Raw genomic sequence first — 24,729 nt, forward strand, 5'->3', positions numbered from 1 at the left:
TTATGGTTAAACCAATGATCCTACCCCAAGGAGCTTTCCTGTACAATTCCTCCTGCGTGTGGTGATTCCTAGGCCATCTTCCCCAGCACTTTATTCTGGCACCTCTGCACCTGTGAAGCCATAGAAAGTAGCTGAGGTTCAGATCTGCACATCCATTACCCACTCACTAGTCAGACTGTTAAAGAGAATAACCACAGGCCCAAAATGGTATCACTTGTGCTAAAGCCCCTGATACCAACCCTAAATGTAACACCTGACCTACTTGCAGTCTTGACCTTCCCCCAGAATGTAATCTTAATCAACTATTCCAGAGTTTTCTGCTCACCACCAATGAGATCATCTGCCACGTGGGCCCTCTCCATCCATCTATGTGGTAAAACCCTTGTCATTCTCTCCCTAAAAGAAGATGTCCTGGCCCAAAAATAATCCTTTATTTTCTTTTGCTAATTTCCTTTTGTACAGCTCTGAATATTCATTGGAAGGGCTGAGGCTGAAGCTGAGGCTCCAATAACTTTGGCCACCTGATGCAAAGAGCTGACTCACAGGGAAAAAACCCTGATGCTGGGAAAGACTGAGGGCAAGAGAAGAAGAGGGCAGCAGAGGATGAGATGATTAGACAGCATCACCGACTCAGTGGACATGAATCTGAGCAAATTCTGGGAGATATCAGAGGACAGAGGAGCCTGGGGTGCTGCAGTCCATGGGGTCGCAAAGAATCGGACAGGACTTAGCGACTGAACAACAACAACAATGCCTTGGAGCATCCTTCTGCTTGCTAGATGGAATGCTGCCCAATTCATTAATCACCTCACAGAGTCAATTCAATCTTCAGTTTAACTTGGTTGCATTTTATTTTTTAAGAAGAGAAATCAAATTGTTTGACTGAATGAGTTCTGCTTTCAGAGACAGAAGAATGCTGTTCAACAACATCATGGAGGATTTCTTTAGTCTCTTTCCAACTTCTCTCCTGGGGGAAAGACAAAAACAGAAGATATCATGATACTCAGAAAGTCTTCACAGTTATAGAGGAGCTTTTTTCTGTCTAGGAAAAAAAAAAGAATCTCTCAAAACACGGGATGGGATTATTAGTAAGAGTGTTATCTCAGGGAAGTAGAATCAAGTCATCTTTAATTTTGCTTTAGTATTTTTATATAAAAAGATATATAATTAATAATTAGAAAATTTTTCAGCTAGGAAAAATAAAAAACCAGTGGTTTTAAAAATCACATAGAACCCCTTCATACAACTACCACTATTAACTTTTTCTGGTGTGAACGATAGAGATGATTACCCTTTTTTCCAGGAGTTCAGGACATAGTGTACAACTATACCTCAATTTTTTTAAATAAAAGAATTCAGGACAAAAAAGGAAAGTTTATTTTTATCAAATATAAGCTTCCAAAAGATAATACTAGTAACTCAGAAGTACTCCTTAACTTTTAAATGCTATGCTATACTATGCTAAGTCGCTTCAGTCGTGTCTGACTCTGTGCGACCCCATAGACGGCAGCCCACCAGGCTCCCCCGTCCCTGGGATTCTCCAGGCAAGAACACTGGAGTGGGCTGCCATTTCCTTCTCCAATGCATGAAAGTGAAAAGTGAAAGTGAAGTCACTCAGTCGTGTCCGACTCTTAGCGACCCCATGGATTGCAGCCTAACAGGCTCCTTCCGTCCATGGGATTTTCCAGGCAAGAGTTCTGGAGTGGGGTGCCATTGCCTTCTCCGAAATTTTAAATATTACCACCCAATCCCCAAAGCCCACCCTTCTCTCTTTTGGGCTTACCTCATTCACAGGAATCAGAATACTGAATTGTTGCCTGTTCATCTGTAAAATTAAATAACATACATCATTATATTGCAGACCTCATACATTCAGAGAGAAACTACATAAAAGTTATCGGTTTAGGACTCCCTTGGTGGTACAGTGGATAAGAAGAATCCGCCTGCCAGTTCAGGAGACATGGGTTCAATCCCTGGTCCAGGAAGATCCCACATGCCAAAGAGCAACTGAGCCGGTAGGCCACAACCACTGAGCCGGCGCTCCACAGCCCAAGCTCCACAAGAAGAGAAGCCACCGCAATGCGAAGCCCACACACCACAACAAAGAGTAGCCCCTGCTCGCTGCACCTATAAAAAGCCCACACACAGTAATGAAGACCCAGTAGAACCAAAAATAAAATAAGTTAATTAAAATAAATAAATTGTAAAAGCTACTGTTAAAAAAAAATCCATTTAGAACAAAAGTTACCGCTTTAACCCTTTCCAAAAGATTTCTATAGGTTATGAGCATATTCAGAATACAGCAAGTTTTCAATGACTAATATTTGCATGCTTGCAGTAAATTATTCATCTAAGCAAACATATTAAGAATGGTTAGTCATTAGAGAATACTGTTCTTTTGGTCTATGGACCACATTGTATAAAATATGTCTAGTTCAGAAGACTTTTTAAAAGTGGCATATAACTGAATCAAAGTGTGTTAGGAGATCAGATAATGATGTGCACTTGGCTTGGAAAAGAGTATTTGGAAAATTAAGAGAGAGATCATGAAAAAGGAGGCAGAAATATGTCAGGAGATGCAGGTAAATCTGGGCCCTCACCCGGCAGGTAGTAGTCATAGACTTTGATGGTTGCTGGTTGGAGGTTGGTGACCAACACACTTTGGCTGATGGTGAAGGTATAGGTCTGAGTTTCCTTCCCGAGCTATAAGACAGACAAACATCCCATTAAAACAAAAGTGAAAATAACATCTCTGCAATGTGGAGATTGAAAAACTCTTGCTGAAAAAGGCACAGATGTAAAGAACAGACTTTTAGACTCTGTGGGAGAAGGCGAGGGTGGGATGATTTCAGAGAATAGCATTGAAACATGTATATTATCATATGTGAAATAGATCCCCAGTCCAGGTTCAATGCATGAGACAGGGTGCTCACGGCTGGTGCACTGGGATGACGCTGAGAGATGGGATGGGGAGGGAGGTGGGAGGGGGGTTCAGGATGGGGAACACATGTACACCCATGGCTGATTCATGTGAATGTATGGCAAAAACCACCACAATATTGTAATTAGCCTCCAATTAAAATAAATTAAAAAATGGAAAAAAAAAAAGAAAGACTCTTGCTGTCTTCACACAGATTTCCTGAAACCCTTCTACCTCTGCTTCTTGCCACTCCCAAAACTGCCTCCTGTTGTCTTTCTGGCTTTCTTCTCAGCATCTTACAGTTTCCTGGTCCTTCTGTAAAATGGGTCCACTCTTGGTCTGGTCTAAGCTACAGCTCCTCTACTAAATTAAGTGCAGTGGCCAAAGGAACAGAAGCTTCCATCATCCTTAAACAGCTTTATATACACGATTGGTTTTCTCTCTTCATTCAGCTCTCTGATCCAATGACATCTCCTCACAGAGGCCTTTCTTGGCCACCTGACTTTAAAACAGTCACACTGGACTTCTCTGGTGGTCCAGTGGCTAAGACTCTGAGCTCCCAATGCATGGGGCCTGGGTTCGATCCCTGGTCAGGGAAGTAGATCCCACATGCCGCAACTAAGAGCTCACATGCCAAAACTAAAGATCCTGCATGCCACAATGAAGTTCAAAGATTCTGAGTGCCACAACTAAGACCCAGTGCAGGCAAATATATAAAATAAAATAAAAGTCATATCCTGGCTTAGCCCCACCACACTCCTACATAGCACTAATGACTATTAAAACTATTCCTAAATATGTATGTTTGTGCATATATATGTATTTTTTAATTTGCATATTATTTGTCTCTCCATTAGAATATCAGCTCCATGAGGACAGGAGTCATGTCTATGACTTTTATTGCCACATCTCTATCATGTTGAAGAGTATCTGGTATATGTTGATCACTCAAAAACTGTTTGTTAAATAAATGAATGGAGAGTTCAAGACAATTGCATAAATTACTCTAATAGAAAAAATAAGATTTATGTTATAAATTTAGACGTGAAGTTATAAATGCTGAAGTGGAAGAAATTTTGAAAGAGATTTTTTTAGGTATGTTCTGTGTCCTTATTCATTCAGTTCTGTCTGACTCTTCAAGACCTCATGGACTGTAGACTGCCAGGCTCCTCTGTCCATGGGATTCTCCAGGCAAGAATACTGGAGTGGGTACTGCTGCTGCTGCTAAGTCGCTTCAGTTGTGTCCGACTCTGTGCAACTCCATAGACGGCAGCCCACCAGGCTCCTCTGTCCCTGGGATTCTCCAAGCAAGAATACTGGAGTGGGTTGCCATTTCCTCCTCCAATGCATGAAAGTGAAAAGTGAAAGTGAAGTCACTCAGTTGTGTCTGACTCTGGGCGACCCCATGGACTGTAACCTAACGGTCTCCTCCATCCATGGGATCTTCCAGGCAAGACTATTGGAGTGGGTTGCCATTGCCTTCTCTTGGAGTGGGTACAGGGCTTCTAAAAACATGGTCTGGGAATTCTCAGGAATGCCCAAGACTATCTGGCAATTTGTGAAAGCAGAATTATTTTGGGAATAATCAGTTCAGTTCAGTCACTCAGTCGTGTCCGACTCTTTTCGATCCCATGAATTGCAGCACGCCAGGCCTCCCTGTCCATCACCAACTTCCAGAGTTCACTGAGACTCACGTCCATCGAGTCACTCTCTCATCCAGCCATCTTATCCTCTGTTGTCCCCTTCTCCTCCTGCCCCCAATCCCTCCCAGCATCAGAGTCTTTTCCATTGAGTCAACTCTTCACATCAGGTGGCCAAAGTACTGGAGTTTCAGCTTTAGCATCATTCCTTCCAAAGAAATCCCAGGGCTGATACTAAGACAGTATTCACTTTTTTCCATTCTCATTCTCTTTCACTGTACTAGTGGAAGGGGACTACTTGATGTGTGATATTTCGACAGATTGAATGCCAAAGCAGACCGGAGAATTTCACTCTCTCTGATTAAGCTAGATATTAAAGCAAAAATGTAAAACAATCTGCTAGTCTCACTAATTTTTTTGTTGTTTTAGGAAATACATTTTTCATGAAATGTTATATTAAAATGTTGTGAGCTTATTACTATTGTTTTTAAATAGCCTAATAAATATTTTAATGTTTTTATCATTTTTAGTTTCTAATAAGATAAGACATTATCTTTTCTAATAAGATAAACAGATGTAACCCACACTATCATCAGCTCTTTGAGATCATTTAAGAGTATAGAGGGGTCCTGAAAAAACATCTTTGGAACCACTGCTCTCATCAATCATTTAGTTATCATAAAGATTTAAAGCAAATGACTAATATACACCAAAAGAAAGCTGGGATAGCAGACTTAATATCTGATCAGACAGAATCTAAGGCAAAGGAAAAAAAGTGCACATGTGTGTAGAAATCTAAGGCAAAGAAATATATATAGATATATATAATGTAAATGAAGGACAGTATATACTAATAAAAAGGAAATTTAAAAAGATATGTTCATAAAACATACAACCTTAATTATATAATCAAAAAATATATCAAGAAATGACTGACGGAATAGCATAGCTAAATGGATAAAGGACCAATCAACCACTGTAATTACAAATTTTGACAAATTTCCAAAAACTGATAGATGGAGCAGAAAAAATAAGCAGGGATAACAAAGGCATGAACAACAGAAATAATCATTTTGGACTTTTAGATCTAGATAAATCCATGCCCAAGAGAAGAGAAAGAAAAAGAGAAAATGATGTCACTCAGTCATGTCCGACTCTTTGCGACCCCAAGGACCGCAGCCTACCAGGCTCCTCCACCCATGGAATTTTCCAAGCAAGAGTACTGGAGTGGGTTGCCATTTCCTTCTCCAGAGGGTCTTCCCGACCCAAGAGAAAGGACCTGGATATTCTTTTGTAGCACACAATGAACATTTCCAAAAACAGACCACATATTAGATAACAAAAAAAAAAACAACCCAATGCATTTTAGAAGCTCACTATCATGATCTCAGACCATAGTGCAACTTAGAAATTAGTAACAAAAAAGTGGCTTTAAATATCCCATGAATTTTCAAAAAATTAAAATATAAAGTAAGTCATTAAAGAAAACAATACATGTCAAAAATTGTTGGATAAAGAATATACTTAGAGGGAAATTTATAGTTTAAATTAATCAGAAAATGAGAGATTAAAAATAAACAAGTTTAGCATTCAACTTAAGAAGTTAGAAAAGGAATGACAGAAAATATCCTTTTCTCCTGTCTTCAGCCCAAAACAAAGAAGGAGTTCCCTGGTGGTCTGGTGATTACAACACAGTGCTTTCACTACATGGACCCAGGTTCAATCCCTGGTCCAGGAACTAAAATCCCTCAAGTCTTGGGCCCAAAAATAATAATAATTTTTAAAAAGGAAGAAATTAATTAAACAGAGCACCAAAAGCAAATAATCAAATAACAAAGAACAACAGAGAAGAGAAAGAAAGCCAAAAGTAACTTTTGTTAAACGTGAATAAGATTGCCCTCTGATGATATTGGTAAAGAGAAAAGGGGAAAAGATACACAGAAAAAAGGAAATAGTCACAGATATAATCATGATTGGCTTTTAGACCATTAGACTTGATGTCTCGAGTTAGAAGCTGACTGACAAATCTGGCTTGGTACACAGACCATCTGGCCACTGCAGTCTTAGGAATGGTGTTGTGGAAATTAGTATCCCCAGGTTCAACTCCCACCTTGACTCCTGACAAAAAGGTTGAGTTGAGAAGCACACCTACTCGATCACTTCAGCCTCAGTCTCCTTACATAGAAGGAGGGTGGTATGTGAGACTCGGGGAAGGTGTGTATGAAAACATCATTTAAACTACAGCATCATGATTTCAGGGTTGTTCCTGATACACTAACCAGTGTGTGTGTATGTTAGTTTCTCAATCATGTCCAACTCTTTGTGATCCCAGGCTCCTCTGTCCATGGAATTCTTCAGGTGGGAATACTGGAGTAGGTTGCCATTCCCTTCTTCAAGGGATCTTCCCAATCCAGGGATCAAACTCAGTTCTCCTGCATTGCAGGCAGACTCTTTACCATCTGAGCCACAAGGGAAGCCCCAAAGTTGTTCACTCACCAGAGTTGTTCCAAAAGAGACTACACAAGGCTTACTCCAAAGTGGTTGTGAACACTTACCCTCTCAGGTTGCTCAAACTCATGTGTGTGACACTAGTACATGTACATTAGAAGGGGAGTGAAAAGACACACAGCAATCAGTTCCTGACCCCATACCTCTTCCAAGTAGATGTTGAGTGTGTCAATTTCAGATTCAACCTTCTTCACCAGTGGTTGCTGGAGAAGCTGAATAAGAAAGGATGGAAAAAAAGAGAGAGACTGAGAGCCAGAGCCTTTCTTATCTCTAAGGTCATCTTGCAAAGCTCTGCCATGGTTACAAAAGCAATATATGTTTTCTTAATGTGGAAAAACATAAGAAAAAGGAACCAAGACAGTAACTGGCATATCAGTTTGATATAACTAAACATATCAGACTATTTATGTTCAGTCACTCAGTCATGTATGACTCTTTGCAATCCCATGGACTGCAGCACACCAGGCTTCCCTCTCCTTCACCATCTCCAGGAGCTTTCTCAAACTCATGTCCATCGAGTTGACAATGCCATCCAACCATCTCATCCTCTGTTGCCGTCTTCTCCACCTGCCCTCAATCTCATATACTCAATGTATCTTTGTAGCCCATTTAGAAACTATAATCATGAGTTAGTTGCGTGTATAAACCATCATGCCCAACTCACCAGTTTTTAATGATAATTAAAAGCTATGACCATTAGTCTCCCTTCAAAACTAGAAAACAGAAGCAACTTACTAACTGATTGGTGCCCTCCACAGGACTGAATCCAGAAAGCATCTTGACCTCCACAATAGCCATATTGGAAGAGCTGCGACTCCCCACATAACTGAGGGCAGAAAGAAGAAAACCTGTGTCAGCCCATTGTCTTCCCTCTCAGCACCCTGTGTGTTCACAATACACACACACACACACACACTCCAGCTCAGCCACCCTATTCTAGATGTCCCCCAACCCCTCTCTGCTCTCCTCACCTGGTTTGGATCGTCAGCACCAAGGATCCAAGTGAAGTATGTTGCTTACACTGAGATCCCGTTGTTTTCACACTAAGACTAAAGGCCTCCAGACTTTTCGGAGGGAGGATATTATATCTCAGCACCGTCTAGTTGGAGGAAACAAAAAACAGTTGGAGAAATCAGAGTTGGGGAGAATTTTAAAGATTGTATGGTTTGAATGACTTTCCTTGCAAATAAGATAGAGAAGATTCTGCTGGAGGTTGAGATACTCTCAGACTCTCCTCCCCAACTCACACTAATCCTGCTGGAGCTCAGCTTTGTCTCTCAGTTGTGCCTGATCTGCGGCCCCAGGGACTGTCACCCACCAAGCTTCCCTGTCCATGGGATTTTCCAGGCAAGAATAGTGAAGTTGGTTGCCATTCCCTTCTTCTAGGGATTTTCCCAACCCAGGGATTGAACCCGTGTCTCTTGCATTTCAGGTGGATAGTTTACCACTGAGCCACCTGGGAAGCCCAGAGCTCTGCTTACCTGAGCATAAATACAGCCCTTGCCTGAGGCCTCCAAGGTGTACACCCCAGGGATATGGGGCAACATCTCCTGCTGGAACACCAGACGGTTGGCAGCTTGAACATTGAAGGTGTGCTGGAAATTCTGAGCGGATTTCACTGCCAGGTTGACTTGCTCCGACGGCACGTAGGCAGTGGCGGCATACTTGGCGAGAGCTTGGAGAGCCACCACGGTGTCCTGACAACAATAGGCATGTACTTACTGTTTTGTGAGCCACTGGAAGTAACTTTCAACAACCCTCAAGCCTAGACACCTGATTAGTGTTTGCTAGTTTGAATGATACCTCCTCTAAGACTCTAAGATCCACATTTAGCCATGCTGGGAAAGCTCACATAGAAATCACATCTTACCTGCATAGAAAATCACCATCAAGTTATTATCAGACATCATAGGTTGTCAGGTTTAATTTCATGTATTTATACTCAGCAATGAAGCCTAGCTTCCGAACAGGTTATTATTAGGAGTGAGTGGATCATTGTTTAATATCTGTTTTGCAGTCTCCTTATTTGGGGAGGAAACAGCAGTAGCTTGATAGCCCTAAAAACTGCATGTTCTTCCAAGTTATTTAATTGCATAAAGATCTTCTGTGACACAGGGTATCAGGGGATCCTTGGAAAATCCATCCTTGAAGGACAAGCCTTCTTAGCCATTGTGTGTCTGTGTGTGTATGTGTTAGTAATTCAATCATGTCTGACTCTTTGCCACCCCATGGACTCAAGCCCGCTAGGCTCCTCTGTCCATGAGATTCTCCAGGCAAGAATACTGGAGTGGGTTGCCATTCCCTTCTTCAGGGGATCTTCACAACCCAGAGATTGAGCCCAGGTCTCCTGCACTGCAGGCGAATTCTTTACCATCTGAGCCACCTGGGAAGCCCCTTAACCATTATGCCATGTGACAATCTTTTCATCATCTGGGAATAAGACAGATCCTACTTTGTAGTATATACAACTTTTCCTAGCTTTCCTTCTAGATTGTAAACTTTTTAAAGACTATGTCTTACCAGATTTCTAATACTTGAAATAGAAGAAGGAGGTATGCCCATAAAGTCATGCCTTTATGCTTACAGACCCCATAACTGGCTTTCCAATTTGTGACTATGTAAATTTAGCCATAATTATACATGTCCTCTTTACATGTAAAACATGGATCTTGTGATGTTTCATACTCTACAAAGTAAGACTTAAATACGTATAGTACTATTTGTGTGCTCATATGACCTAATTTTATGAATCCTTCTATGTCTTTTTCAAACATGATTTTTCTCCCTTGCTGTAGAATGATTAGTCCCCAGACCTAGAGGGCAAGGGTGATCGTTTTTCCTCTCTCTCCATGTGGGATCCAATCCTACCTGATAAATGGCATAAGAACAAGCTATTTACCTGAGTGGAAGAGAAGCCCCCATATGCATTTTGCTGCTTGGTCAACCAAGCCACTATGCTGGTGGCCTTGCCTAGCTCCTTTTGAGTCAGGTCGTCTTTGCTAAGCAAGGTCAGTAATACATAGGCCGTGAGTTCCACATCCACAGCCTCAGGCTGAGACCAAGGGCTGGTATCTGAAGTCGGAGCAGGTTTCTGGCTCCAGTGAATGGACTCTCCTATGGAGAAAAACGCATGATTAGGAAAGTCTTGGAAGGAAATGACTTGCCTATTTTCACTTTGTAAATGTGTGTGCACCAAGTGTGCCAAGTTGCTTCAGTCATGTCTGACTCTGTGTGACCCTGTGGACTGTAGCCCACCAGGCTCCTCTGTCCATGGAATTCTCCAGGCAAGAATACTGTAATGGGTTGCCATTTCCTTTTTGAGGGGCTCTTCCCCACCCAGGGATCGAACCCACATCTCCTTCACTGGCAGGTGGATTCTTCACTGCTGAGCCACCTGGGAAGCCCCAAATCAGAGAAAGTAACAACCAAAAAGTAATCATCAGTCAGAAAAAAATATTTCTCAAATCTTCTGACTTATTGGCCATAATGTATATGCAAGAATTTGTGTCTGTGTGTGCATGTGTGTACACCCATACAGAATTCCCTTGGGTGAAGCTGGGAGCATCAATAAATGCCTCCAGAAATGATAACATATGGGAGAATATGCATAAAAATGCTGAGAAACCACAGAAGAAATGCTAATGAGAGCAAGCAAGTAGATGATGAGGTCAAATCCCATTTCTGTGACAGCCACAACGGTAACTTGAAGATAAAGAACAACAAGTGGAAATGAGGAGTGGAAGCTAGAAGTCTTATTAAATATAAGTTTAGGGACTTCGCTGGTGGTCCAGTTGTTATGAATATGCCTTGCAACACTGGGGACAAATGTTCGAATCCTGGTCAGGGAACTAAGGTCCTACATGCCACAGAGCAACTAAGCCCACATTGCAACTAGAGAGTCCGTGAGCCTCAACGAAAAATCCTGCATACTGCAACTAAGACCTGACACAGCCAAAAAATAAATTTTTAATATAAATATATAAGTTCAGAAATAATAAATACATAGCCCAAAGGAGATAATCTAAGTGGAAGAACAAAAGAAAACATGTGAGCCTACAATGCAAGATAATGAGCAAAATATGATTACATTAAGTTGATATATACCTGAGCAGGTATAACTCCACCCACTGTCTGAGACCCCCGTTCCAGGACTGGAGTTGCTTATACACAGGCCAAATATCTACCCAGAGCCCTGATGAGAGGACAATTCAGCAATGACACTTGTATAAATGAAAGCTGAGATTAAATTTATGCCTGGAAGTATAATTTTAAATAAAGAGCATTAATATTTTATTTACAAGATCTGTTAGAATATCTAATTTTTTTTGGCCATGCCACAGGGCTTGCAGGATCTTAGGGATCTTAGAGTAGTAAAAGTGCTGAGTCTTAGCCACTGGACCAATAGCAAATTCCCAGAATATTGCAAATTATTCTTAAATACATCCAAAGTTTGAGAAGGACCTCGAGAAATCTCTAAGTTCATCTTACCCCATCAGCCTCAGTAGCTTTACACCAAAGAACTGTTAAACTAGGGATTCTCCAATGCCAGTACATTTTCTGACCTGCTTCTACCATCTATTTTCTCTTCATGTTAAAAATATAACATGCTCTTTGAGGACTTTCAGGGGTTTTCCCACAAAACTCTTAGTAGTGATTTTATGACTTAACTTTTACTAAAATGAATCCTAGAACTGAACATGTGCGCGACTACAGAGACTAGGGAAATTTTTCACATCTTTTCACAATTTCAAAAAAACTGGAACTTCCGTGGGAGTCCAGTGGTTGGGACTCAGAGCTTTTTAGACCTGGGTTCACTGTTTTAGACCTGGGTTCGATCCCTGGTCAGGGAACTAAGATCCTGCAAGCCACACATCAGGACAAAAAATGAAAAGGACTTCCCTGGCATCCAAGTGGGTTTGATCCCTGGTCTGGGAAGTTCTGCATACTATGCAGCGTGGCAAAAAACAAAGCAAAAGCTAACATGGCCAACATACCTGAGACAATAGCCTGTTGATCTAGCTTTTCAAGAAGAATGTTTCTGATGTTCATGTTTCCAGCCAGAGAGAACGTATAAGCAAGGAGGGCCTGTGTGTACAGGTTGGTGGTAGAGGAAACAGAACTCTTGACACACTGCAGCCCCTGACTCACCATTGGGTCCTGGAAGGTAAAGATAAAGAACTGAATTTAGAAGGCATTCCTTTAAAAAGTGGAGGTGATAAGGAAGTCACCATACTCTCCTTTCAGTTTAAAAGGCTCTCGGTTCTGAGTTCAGTCACTCAGTCGTGTCTGACTCTTTGCGACCCCATACACCACAGCAAGCCAGGCCTCCCTGTCCATCACCAACCCCCAGAGTCCACCCAAACCCATGTCCATTGAGTCAGTGATGCCATCCAACCATCTCATCCTCTGTCGTCCCCTTCTCCTCCTGCCCTCAATCTTCCCCAGCATCAGGGTCTTTTCAAATGAGTCAGCTCTTCGCTTCAGGTGGCCAAAGTACTGGAGTTTCAGCTTTAGCATCATTCCTTCCAAAGAACACCCAGGACTGATCTCCTTTAGGATGGACTAGTTGGATCTCCTTGCAGTCAAAGGGACTCTCAAGAGTCTTCTCCAACACCACAGTTCAAAAGCATCAATTATTCAGCACTCAGTATTCTTTAAAGTCCAACTCTCACATCCATACATGACCACTGGAAAAACCATAGCCTTGACTAGACGGACCTTTGTTGACAAAGTAATGTCTCTTTTCATGACAGCTTTTTAATATGCTGTCTAGGTTGGTCATAACTTTCCTTCCAAGGAGTAAGTGTCTTTTAATTTCACGGCTGCAATCACCATCTGCAGTGATTTTGGAGCCCAGAAAAATAAAGTTAGCCACTGTCTCCACTGTTTCCCCATCTATTTGCCATGAAGTGATGGGACCGGATGCCATGATCTTCGTTTTCTGAATGTTGAGCTTTAAGCCAACTTTTTCATGCTCCTCTTTCACTTTCATCAAGAGGCTCTTTAGTTCTTCTTCACTTTCTGCCCTAAGGGTGGTGTCATTTGCATATCTGAGGTTATTCATATTTCTCCCGGCAATCTTGATTCCAGCTTATGCTTCCTCCAGCCCAGCATTTCTCATGATGTACTCTGCATATAAGTTAAATAAACAGGGTGACAATATACAGCCTTGACCTACTCCTTTCCTAATTTGGAACCAGTCTGTTGTTGCATGTTCCAAGCAAAAGTTCTAACTGTTGCTTCCCGACCTGTATACAGGTTTCTCAAGAGGCAGGTCAGGTGGTCTGGTATTCCCATCTCTTGCAGAATTTTCCACAGTTTATTGTGATCCACACAGTCAAAGGCTTTGGCATAGTCAATAAAGCAGAAATAGATGTTTTTCTGGAACTCTTTTGCTTTTTCAATGGTCCAGTGGATGTTGGCAATTTGATCTCTGGTTCCTCTGCTTTTTCTAAAACCAGCTTGAACATCTGGAAGTTCACGGTTCATGTATTGCTGAAGCCTGGCTTGGAGAATTTTAAGCATCACTTTACTAGTGTGTGAGATGAGTGCAATTGTGCGGTAGTTTGAGCATTCTTTGGCATTGCCTTTCTTTGGGATTGGAATGAAAACTGAGCTTTTCCAGTCCCTTGGCCACTGCTCAGTTTTCCAAATTTGCTGGCATATTGAATGCAGCACTTTCACAGCATCATCTTTCAGGATTTGGAATAGTTCGACTGGAATTCCATCACCTCCACTAGCTTTGTTCGTAGTGATGCTTCCTAAGGCGCACTTGACTTCACATTCCAGGATGTCTAGTTCTAGGTGAGTGATCACACCATCGTGATTATCTGGGTCATGAAGATCTTTTTTGTATAGTTCTTCTGTGTATTCTTGCCACCTCTTCTTAATAGCTTCTGCTTCTGTTAGGTCCCTATCATTTCTGTCCTTTATTGGCTGGAGAGGGACAAAACTAGGTAACTTTCTCTAGAAATAGGCATGATCCGGAGAGTGTCAAGGGGAGGCGCTAGAGAAACTCACATCTGTGGTCTTGCCCATTTCCAACAATGCAGCTGTAATGTAGGCAGTCAAGGAGACCTCATCATCAACTCCACCCTGGAAGGAGAAAGGGAGACAGGAAGTCAAGGCTGCAGCCAGCACATGCAAAAATTGTGTGCAAACTACAAACTACAAAAAGGTGTCCCCTCTGAACAGATGAATTAGCAGATGCAGGGAATGGACATGTGGACACAGGGGCAGGGGAAGGGTGGGATGAATTGGGAGAGTAGCATTGACATATAATACACTAGTTTGTGTAAAATACATAACTAGTGGGAAGCTGCTGTATAGCACAGGGAGCTCAGCTCAGTGCTCTGTGATGACCTAAAGGAGTGAGATGGGGGTGGGAGGGTGGGAGGGAGGTAGAAGGAAGGCTCAAGAGGGAGGGGACTTACATACTCATGTACCTAATTCCCACTGTTGTACAGCAAAAGCTAACACAACACTGTAAAGCAATTATCTTCCAATTAAAACAAAATTTTTTATTTATTATTATTTTTTACCTGAAGGATAATTGCTTAACAATATTGTGTTAGTTTCTGCCATACATCAACATGAATCAGTCATAGGTATACATATGTTCCCTCCCTGTTGAACCTCTGTCCCACCTCCCACCCCATTCCACTCCTCAATTTTTGAATTAAAATAAAAAGTGCTCCTTTCCACAGGCTGACTCGACCTCAAGACTCCAGGACAGACAGTGGGTGGGCGCGGGGAGGAGGACTGGAGGGACTTCAGTGACGCACAGCCTCCAACAGTGACCTTCAAGTAACCTTCAAGAAGTAACATGAGGTCTTCAGCTCTGAGTGGGTATTTAGGAAACCCAAGAGAAGTGGTTACGAAGCATAACAGATTTTTTTTTTTTTTAAAGAAGGAAGCAGGGGATACGAAGAATCTGAGAATTTCTTATTCTCAGGTTTTTACTGAATCTGAGCCTCCCCAGATGAATGTTCTCCTCAAGTGGCACAAAGCCCAGCCTCTTTTCCAGGAGACATTCGGTGACACCTGTCCTTGATTAATGACGTTCACAGAAGAATATTAGTCTTTTCTTTAAAAAAATATATAATCTAAATTATGATCTTTGTTCAATAGATAAAAGAACAAACACTTAAAAAGGTGAAATAGTTTGTTCAAGAATACACAACTAATAAGCTGAAGGGCTGGGATTTGAGCCCAAGGAGTTGAAGTCCAGAGCTCCCGCTAAGGACCAAACCACCAAACTTGACAAGACGAATGATGTGTTTCTTGACAGACTGGCCAGCTCTGGTAAGATAGGAGGAGGAAAAACCTCTAGAATCTTGTTCTAGTCACATCCAGGCTTGTACTATACATATGGGGGACACTGCAAGGACCTTGCATAAGGAATACTAATGAATCATACAAAGATTTTGTTTTCAACACTCAAGATTTTTAATCCAGGGCCTGGAATAGCAATAATGATCCCTCCAGGAAAGTTGGTTCAGTCTTTCTTTCACTGGATCTGTTCTGAATCGAACAAGAGCTACTCACACCCCAGCACCTCACCCTGTGTTGGGAGGGGTCAGGCATTGCAGTGAATGGAGGCGAGCAATGCCCCTGGAGTCCAACTGCTGGGGTTCAAATGACAGTCTTGCGCCCACAAACAATCACCTCGGGCACTTTACTTAACCCCTGCACCTAGTTTCTTCATCTGTAAAATGGAATTAAAAATGGTATGCCAGGACTTGTGTGTGTGTGCTCAGTCGTTTAAGTCGTGTCCAACACTTTGTGACTCTATGGACTATGCCCCACCAGGTTCCTCTGTCCATGAGATTCTCTAGACACGAATACTAGAGTGGGTTGCCATGCTCTCCAGGGGATCTTCCCAACCCAGGAATCAAACTCACATCTCCTGCATCACAGGTGGATTCTTTACCCACTGAGCCACCTGGGAAGCCCCATGCTAGGACTTAGCATATTGATTTGTTGTAAACATTAAATGGGCTTCCCAGGTGGCTCAGTGGTAAAGAATCTGCCTGCCAAAACAGGAGATGCAAGAGACATGGGTTCGATCCCTGGGTCAGAAAGATCCCCCAGAAAAGGAAATGGCAACCCATGGGAAATCCCATGGATAGAGGAGCCTGGCAGGGTTGCAGTCCATGGGGTCATAAAGAGTCAGACACGACTAAGCAACTAAACAACAACAAACATTAAACATCAAATAAACGGAGTACATAGTGCCTGGAAGGGAGTAGACCCCTTACAATAAACACTGGGCTGGGGACTTCCCTGGTGGATTAAGAATCTGTCTTCCAATGCAGTGGACGTGAGTTTGATCCCTGGTTGGGTAACTAAGATCCCACATACCCTGGGGCAACTAAACCTGTGTGTAGGACTACTGAGCCTGTGCTGCAGCAAAAATCCAGCCCAGCCAAAATAAACAAATAATTACTTTTTTTTAATAGCAAAATTATTAAAAAAAAAAAAAAAAAAAAAAAGGCACTGGGCTGCCTAGGAATCCCCACCAGAGCAAATGGCTTTGCTTCATACTTAGGGAGTTCGTAAAATGCTCAGAGACCTTCTAGTCCAGTGGTCCTCAAACTTTAGCAAGTGTTTGAATCACCCAGAGGGCTACATTAAAATACAAATGCTGGCCCACATCCCCCAGAGTCCTCTGACTAGGTCTGGGGTGAGAGCTGGAATTAGCATTTCAAACAAGTTCTCAGGTGGTGCCGGTACTGCTGAACCTGGGGACCGCACTTTGAGAACCATATCCTAGTATATTCTCTCATTTTACAGACATGGAAGCTCAGGCTCAGACTGGCTAAGAATATTGACCAAGGTCACCCCTTAGCCAGGCCAGAGACCTAAAGAACCAAACCCCGGGCCAGCACTCTCTTGATTCTGTGCAATCAGAGGTCAAGTTCTTCTCAGGGACTCCAGGTCCCTGGGCAGGGCCGCACCTTCATAGATGTTTGAAGGAGCTTTCCCACGTTGTCGTAGCAGCCACTGGAGAGCTGGTTTCCTGCCATCCACTCAAGAGCATCCTGGATGTTCTTGTCGTCAATGAAGATGAATTGCCGAGCCTGGCCAAAGCATTTGGTGACAAAGGCTGTCAGCCTATATGGTAAAGAGGGAAATGCACATTAAGGCAGATTTCTAGGTGAGGGTTCAATGTGTTAAGTTGATTCAGTAGTGTCCGACTCTTCGCCACCCCATGGACTATAGCCCACAAGGCTCCACTGTCCATGGGATTCTCCAGGCAAGAATACTAGAGTGGGTTGCCATTTCCTCCTCCAGGGTGTGTGACAGTTCTACAGCTTGTTCTGGTGTGTGGTTCCAGAAGAGGAGTTGAGGAAACATAATGCCATAGTAAGCCTGGAAAAGGGAGGCCTTACTTGGCCTTCGTGGGGACAAGAACTGGTAGGTTCAAGGTGAGGGAGAAGGGTAAGGGGTTTGACCATACATGAAGCTGAAATAAATAGTATTAAAGTGATAGAAGAGGACTTCCCTGGTGGCACAGCAGATAAGAATCCACTTGCCAATGCAGGGGACAGGGGTTCCATCCCTGGTCCAGGAAGATTCCTCATGCCACAGTGCAACTAAGGCCCATGTACCACAGCTGCTGAGCCCACACCTAGAGCCTGTGCTTCACAAGAGAAACCCACACACCACAACAAGAGAAACCCCACACACCAAAACTAGAGAATGCCCACAGAGCAACAGAAACCCAACACGGCCATAAATAAAAAAATAAAATTTATTTTTAAAATATGTTTAAGTGGTAAAGGATAGAAAGCAAGAATGGGGTGCAGGGGAGGATAGAGGAATAATTCCAAAGGGTTCTGGAATTATGCTCTGGGGAGCAGAACTCACTGGGAATTGGGCAACATTACCATGTGTTTCCATTTCCATCTTGCTCCCCAAAGGCGCTGTAGGAGCCATTACTGTGTTTGTACATCAGTTCCCTCTGGTACCCTGGGAAGCCAGATGTGGTTTTAGAGGAGAGCGATAACTTCACAAAACACTCCCATGGCTTGCAAGGATAAGGGACACTTCAGATACCAAAATTCCCTGTGTCTTAATAACCCAACCATAGGCCCCAAAGCAAGTGTCCAAGAAGAAAGGGTGAGCCAGCTCACCCAGCTTCAGGAAGCCCACTGCTCGAGACCAGATTTCCTCCGTCAGCAGCTCTGTCTTCTCCAGGTACTGCAGGACGTAAATGATAGGTGCGAACAAGACCATGTTCTGCTCCCCACAGCCCATTGGCATCTGCACCAAGTTGTCCAGGTTCTGCAGGGCTGTGCCCATGATGTCTCCTGGGGTCCAAAAGGAGAGGGAGAGAAGATGGTGGGAGAAGCAGGGACCCTGAAGAGTTATCATTCAATGAATACATGTGTGCCAAGTCGCTTTAGTCATGTCTGACTCTTTGAGAACCCATGGACTGTAGCCCACCAGGCTCCTCTGTTCATGGGATTTTTCCAGGCAAGAATACTGGAGTGGGTTGCCATGCCCTCTTCTAGGGGATCTTCTCTACCCAAGGATGGAACCCACATCTCTTATGTCTCCAGCATTGGCAGGCGGGTTCTTTACCACTAGCACCACTTGAGAAGCCCTCCAAAAAACACATATTACTTAGCATTTTGTGAGTCATTACTCTGTGACCCCAGGGACAACAGTCTCTACCTCGAAGAGCCCATAGTCAGTGGGGCAAGCAATTACAATACACTGCAATTCTTTTGTTTTGGCTTTTTTTTCTTCTTTCTTTTTTTTGGCTATGCTTTGGTTGTGGCATGTGGGCTTAGTTGCCCAGAGACATGTGGGATTTTAGTTCTCTGACCAGGGATTGAACCCACATTCCCTGACAGCTCAGTTGGTAAAGAATCTGCCTGCAATGCAGGAGACTCTGGTTCGATTCCTGGGTCAGGAAGATCCCCTGGAGAAGGGAGAGGCTATCCACTGCAGTATTTTTGGGCTTTCCTTGTGGCTCAGCTGGTAAAGAATCTGCCTACAATGCAGGAGACCTGGGTTCCATCCCTGGTTTGGGAAGATACCCTGGAGAAGGGAAAGGCTATCCATTCTAGGATTCTGGTAGAATCCTTTCACATTTCACATTTCACTTTCACATTTCACTTTCCCTGCACTGAAGGTGGATTCTTACCCACTGGACCACCAGGGAAGTCCCACAGTTCTTGGGATCTAGTTCCCTGACAAGGGATCAAACTTGGGCCCCCTACATTAGGAGCTCTGAGTCTTGGCTGCTGGACCACCCGGCAAGTCCCTACATCACTATTCTAACTTATTATAAGCAATTATAACATAGTACTATAACATTAGGTATGTACAAGGTACTAGAGTACACAGACAGATACATAGGCCACCTGAAGGAGTGCAAGGCTTTAAAACGCTGATGAGGGATGTACCAAAACCTGCAATTCTTAGTCTCAGTCTCTAAGCGCCTCCACTGCGTATAACTACATCACCCTTCGAATCACCACGTCTCACTCAGACACACACATCCTCCTGGCACGCTTTTCCACGTTAAATTCCCCAACCCCTCCATATACTTCACAACCCAGGAAGCCTGATGTAAGTGATTCATGAACATCTTCATTTCAGTCATTGAGCTCAATTTGAATGTATAAATATGTCCTGAATGTCAACTGCAAGAACTGCTCCAAGAACAAAAATGAAAAAGACATGGCCTTTGGGACTTCCCCGGTGGTTCAGTGGTTAAGAATCTGCCTGCCATTGAAACATACACATTACCATATGTAAAACAGAGAGCTAGTGGGAAGTTGATTTATAACACAGGGAGCTCAAGCAGGTGCTCTGACAATCTAGAGCGGTCGGATGGGGTAGGGGATGGGAGGGAGGTTCAAGAAGGAGGGGACATATGCCTAGTTTTGACTGATTCACATTTTGTATGGCAGAAACCAACACAATGTTGTAAAGCAATTATCCTCCACTTAAAAAAAAAAAAGAATCACCTTCCAATGTGGGGAATCGATCCCCCTGATATGGGAAGATTCCACATGCCACGGGGCAGCTAAGACCATGCACCACAACTACTGAAGCCCGGGCACCCTAGAGCCCGTGCTCCGCAACAAGAGAACCCACCACACTGAGAAGCCTGTGCACCACACCTAGAGAGTAAGAGAAAGCCCGTGCAGGAACGAGGGTCCAGGGCAGCCAAAACATAAATAATAAAAAAATTTAAGTAAATAAGTAGACAGGACCCTTAGCCTCAAGGAGTCCTCAATGCAGTGTGGAAGACACAAAAAGATAGTGAGTTATAATTCAGGATGGTGAGTGCTATATTAGAATCAAATGCAGAAAAAAATGGACATTTTAACCTGGAAGGGATCTGGGTAGGGGGTAAGAGTAAAGAAAGAATAACACATATAGCCTTCTACTATGTGCTAGATACTGTGCTGGGAACTTGATATTATATTATATTTAATCTTTACACCAATCCTGAGAGGTAGGTTATTAACCCTGTCTTACAGAAGGGAAAAGAGGGACCAAAATCGTTCACTAACTTATCCAAAGTCACATGGCTATTAAATGGCATAACTGAGATCCTAAATCAGTTTGATACAATTTTACAATTTTCAAGCTCATGTTTTCCTACTTGCTCCCTCTTCTTGCCCAAAGAAGTGGCATACCCTTTTAAACATGGTTGAATCTTCCCAAAATTATATTCAAATGGATAAAGTTATTATTCTTAAATGGTTACCACAAACATTTTGTCTCCCTTCTACTCAGTTTATAGACTTAAACCTAAATACATATAAAACTTAATGAGCTTTAACTTCCTCTTCCCAGTCTCTTTTCTGTTTTTTGTCTTTGTTTCTCTGTTTTTTGGGTCCTGGCTTACGGCATGTGGGATCTTAGTTCCCTAACCAGGGATCAAACCCAGGCCCCCTGCAGTGGATGCATGCTGTCTTAACCACTGGACCACTGGGAAAGTCCCTCATTCCTGTTTTTAACTGGGTATATGTCTATATAATCCCATCCGTACTGCATAGGCTGTATGTGCTCAGTTTATAAAATAAGCTCTTCTTCCTTCATCTCTTCCAGTCTACCACACCTTCCTTCAGGTAGGTCCATAGGCTTCAACTCACACCACACCTTGACAGCTGCTGGCCCCACTTTTTCCTTTTTGAGCCAAGAATCTCTGGTTGCTTACCCAGAACAGCAACATAAGCCCTGGCTGAATCAGGAACAACATCCACAGGGACCTCCAGGGAGATAGATTCTGAAGCCACTTTTCCTGTCAGGGGCAGAGAAAGGGTAAAACACTAGAAAGGTGGAAGTAGTGGGGCTTCTCGAGCCCAAACCATAGAAAAACTTGCCATCACCCGGGGTTTTCTGTAACCACTGCTTTCTGTGGGTTGGAGGTAGATTTTTTTATTACTATTCATAGCGGTCTTTGCTAAAAATAAATTCCAGCCAGCACCATAATGTGCTGTACGATTTCTCTTCTTTTCCTGCCTCTCTGCTAGTTGGCTCCCCTGGGAAGGGCACCCCTAGACTCTCCTATTTTTTTCTTGTCCTGTAGATTCCTCCTTTTGCCTAAGAAAATCTGTTGCTAAGGGAATTCTCACATCAACCCCTCTCTGTGTTCACCCACCTTTTGGGCACAGCAGTGAGCTGTGTGTCTTCTCCACAAGGACTCCTTCCGGCTGACAGGAAAAGAGACAAGGATGGGTGAGAAAAACTAGATGAGTATCAGGGCAGGTGGCCCTGGAGGGATAAGAAAGGGAAGGGAAATGGGAAAAAGAGGCCCTGCTTGTGCCCCGAGGGCTTCGCTCACAACTGGAGAGAACAGAGCTTCTCTGTGACATTCAGAAGGACTCCTTTTCAACCCAGGGAGGGGCCTCTCAGTAAGATTCTTTCTGGGCTAGAGCTAAAGACAAGTTTGGGACACTTCTAGGAGACAGGATGGGCAATGGAATTCATAGTGATGTGACGCAGTAATGCTGACATAGGGATTTTCATAGGAGAAACTAACATTCATTGAATGTCTCCAAAGTACCAAGTATCAGAGGAGTGGGAGGGAGGAGTAGGAGGGAGGGGATATATGTATACATACAGCTGAATCATGTTGCTGTACAGCAGAAACTAACACAACGTTGTAAAGCAATTATACTCCAATTTTTTAAAAAAAGATAACATTCCTTCTTAATCTTATAAGGGGTCACATGACCCACTATGATGACCCTTATATCCAGATTATGTAAATTGTCAATAATGTATCATTTGATATACAGTCTTCTGTCTCAAAGAAAACTCATGCAACTGTGCCTTGACTTCCAAAGTGCAGGACAGTTCTCAGGGCTTTCTGAGAAGCTCTTTCCAGGGTATAATCCTCAAATCTGGCTTGAATAAAATTTTCCATTTCTTTCTTAAAAAAAAAAAAGTATAGGTACTATATTAGACACTTTCATAGGCCATCGGTACGGGTTTATCAAGTATTTAAGAGCAGAAATGGCTCAGGGAAGGATAAAGGTGAGCTACCTGATGGCAGCTGGACTTAGAATGCTGCAACAGACTCACTGATGTGGTCGGACACATGCTGAACATCCCTGGCTTGGTAGCTGCCTTTGCCTCTGAAGCTAGACCCGCAGAAAACTCACCTTGACCAGAACTGGTTTGATGAGTGTGTCACTCCCACCCTTTAGGGGAACAAACGCCTTCTGGCCCCCACAGAGTTCATTGCTGTTCAGAATCTTTGTGCTGATAGTGAAGTTTACATGACCTGAGAAGAAAGAGGGAGAAAGGAAGATATTGGCCCCATTGGCACAGGTACCAATGAGGTCTCTTCCCCACTAGACTGTTGCTTCTTAAACTTGATACATGCAAGTCACCTGCAGCTCTGGTTTGTTACAATAAGAGCTCTGCATCAGTGGATCTGGGGTGTGGCCCACAGTCTGCAGCTCCAACAAGCTTCCAGGAGTCACTGATACTGGTCTAGTGTGTTAGGCAGCCTCTAAGGGGCCCTGACAACCCCTGCATCCTGATGTTTACACTGCTCTGTCATCTTCTCCCCTTGCTTGTGGGCTGGATTTAGTGATTCACTTCTAAAGAAGAGGATAGAGCAGAAGCAGTGAGATGTCACTTCTGAGATTGGTTAAAAAAAGACTGTAGGGACTTCCTTGGTGATCCAGTGATTGTAAATCCACCTTCCAGTGCAGGAGACGTGGGTTCGATCCCTGGCTGGAGAATTCAGTTCCCACATGCTGCAGAGCAACTTAGTCTGCAAGCTGCAATGAAGATCCAGCACAGCCAAAAAAAGACTGTAGCTCTGTCTTGGGTTCCCTTTTCCCCTTGAGACACTCACTGTGGACGAAGCCAGTTGTCATGTCAGGAGGCAGTCGGGTGAGAAGAGCCATGGGTTAGGAAACAGAGGGAGCCCACCAACCAACACCTGAGGCCAAGAACTGCAGCCTTCAGTCTAACAGCCCATGAGGATCAGAGGCTCTGGAATAACTGTAGATGAAAGTTCTCTCCTGAGCAAATCTTTGGAGGAGAACACAGCCCTGGCTGAACTTCATGAGAGGCCTTGGGCAAGAGGCACTCAGCTAAACCATACCAATCACTGACCTACAGAAACTGTGATAATAAATGTTCTTTAAGGCTGCTAAATTTTAGGGTAATTTGTTAAGCAGCAGTAGATCACTAATTCACCCATTGATCACAATTTTAGTTGCAAGGATTTAATCTGAGAGCAAATGACATCTGAAAGGATTATTGTGATGATTGTATGTGTGTGTGTGTGCCCACATGTGCACTCGACCAGTCAACTCTTTGGGATCCCATGGACTATAGCCCACCAGGCTCCTCTGTCCATGGAATTTTTCAGGCAAGAATACTACAGTGGGTTGCCATTTCCTTCTCCAGGGGATCTTCCCAACCCAGCGGTAGAACTTGGGTCTCTTGTGTCTCCTGCACTGGCAGATTGATTCTTTACCACTGCACCATGCTGCTAAGTCACTTCAGTCGTGTCCGACTCTGTGCGACCCTATAGACGGCAGCCCACCAGGCTCCCCCGTCCCTGGGATTCTCCAGGCAAGAACACTGGAGTGGGTTGCCATTTCCTTCTCCAGTGCAGGAAAGTGAAAAGTCAAAGTGAAGTCACTCAGTCGTGTCCAACCCTTAGCATGGACTGCAGCCCACCAGGCTCCTCCTTCCATGGGATTTTCCAGGCAAGAGTACCGGAGTGGGGTGCCATTGCCTTCTCCGCACTGCACCATGAGGGAAGCCCAAATTATGATGATTAAATGAGCTAATTAATGTAACACAGTTAGGATAATGCCTGGCCCATAGTTAGTGTCTGACTAGTAACATGAAACTATATCCCTTGTCCTGGCATAAATATATTTTTAAAATATTTATTTATTTGGTTGCACTGGGTCTTAGTTGCCACACCTGGGATCTTTGATCTTCTTCGTTGTGACAGGAAGGACACACGGGGTATTTTTTTAGTTGTGGCATGTGAACTCAGCTGCAGCATGTGGGATCTAGTTCCCAGACCAGGGATTGAACTTGGTCATTGGGAGTGTGGAGTCTTACCCACTGGACCACCAGGGAAGTCCTTGGTATAAATTGTAAAAGCTCGCCCTTTCACACTTGAAATAGTCCGATGTGGATAATTTGGAG

The 24,729-nt window shown here is 43.3% G+C and overlaps 1 protein-coding gene across 4 annotated transcripts in view; it reads right to left on the bottom strand.

Annotated features, from left to right (window-relative positions):
* Window positions 1-827: 827 nt before the first annotated feature.
* The window catches only part of A2ML1 (alpha-2-macroglobulin like 1), a 49,263-nt gene continuing 25,361 nt past the window's right edge, over window positions 828-24,729 (bottom strand). For all 4 annotated transcript variants that reach the window (XM_086402039.1, XM_086402036.1, XM_086402038.1 and 1 more), the window contains exons 21-36: window positions 22,707-22,828; window positions 21,701-21,752; window positions 21,257-21,340; window positions 18,207-18,383; window positions 17,961-18,042; window positions 17,028-17,184; window positions 14,089-14,163; window positions 12,063-12,225; window positions 9,968-10,182; window positions 8,550-8,765; window positions 8,040-8,167; window positions 7,804-7,894; window positions 7,212-7,280; window positions 2,601-2,703; window positions 1,784-1,825; window positions 828-967 (exon numbers count right to left, since the gene is read on the bottom strand). In XM_086402039.1, the coding sequence (XP_086258165.1) occupies window positions 1,785-1,825; window positions 2,601-2,703; window positions 7,212-7,280; window positions 7,804-7,894; window positions 8,040-8,167; window positions 8,550-8,765; window positions 9,968-10,182; window positions 12,063-12,225; window positions 14,089-14,163; window positions 17,028-17,184; window positions 17,961-18,042; window positions 18,207-18,383; window positions 21,257-21,340; window positions 21,701-21,752; window positions 22,707-22,828 (1,775 nt within the window). In that variant the 3' untranslated portion in view covers window positions 828-967; window position 1,784. The remainder of the gene's footprint in view (window positions 968-1,783; window positions 1,826-2,600; window positions 2,704-7,211; window positions 7,281-7,803; window positions 7,895-8,039; window positions 8,168-8,549; window positions 8,766-9,967; window positions 10,183-12,062; window positions 12,226-14,088; window positions 14,164-17,027; window positions 17,185-17,960; window positions 18,043-18,206; window positions 18,384-21,256; window positions 21,341-21,700; window positions 21,753-22,706; window positions 22,829-24,729) is intronic.

The sequence above is a fragment of the Bos grunniens genome, chromosome 5, assembly GCF_055505025.1.
Source record: "Bos grunniens cultivar Pamir isolate PY7600 chromosome 5, Bosgru_T2T1.0, whole genome shotgun sequence".
NCBI classification, from domain to species: Eukaryota; Metazoa; Chordata; class Mammalia; order Artiodactyla; family Bovidae; genus Bos; species Bos grunniens.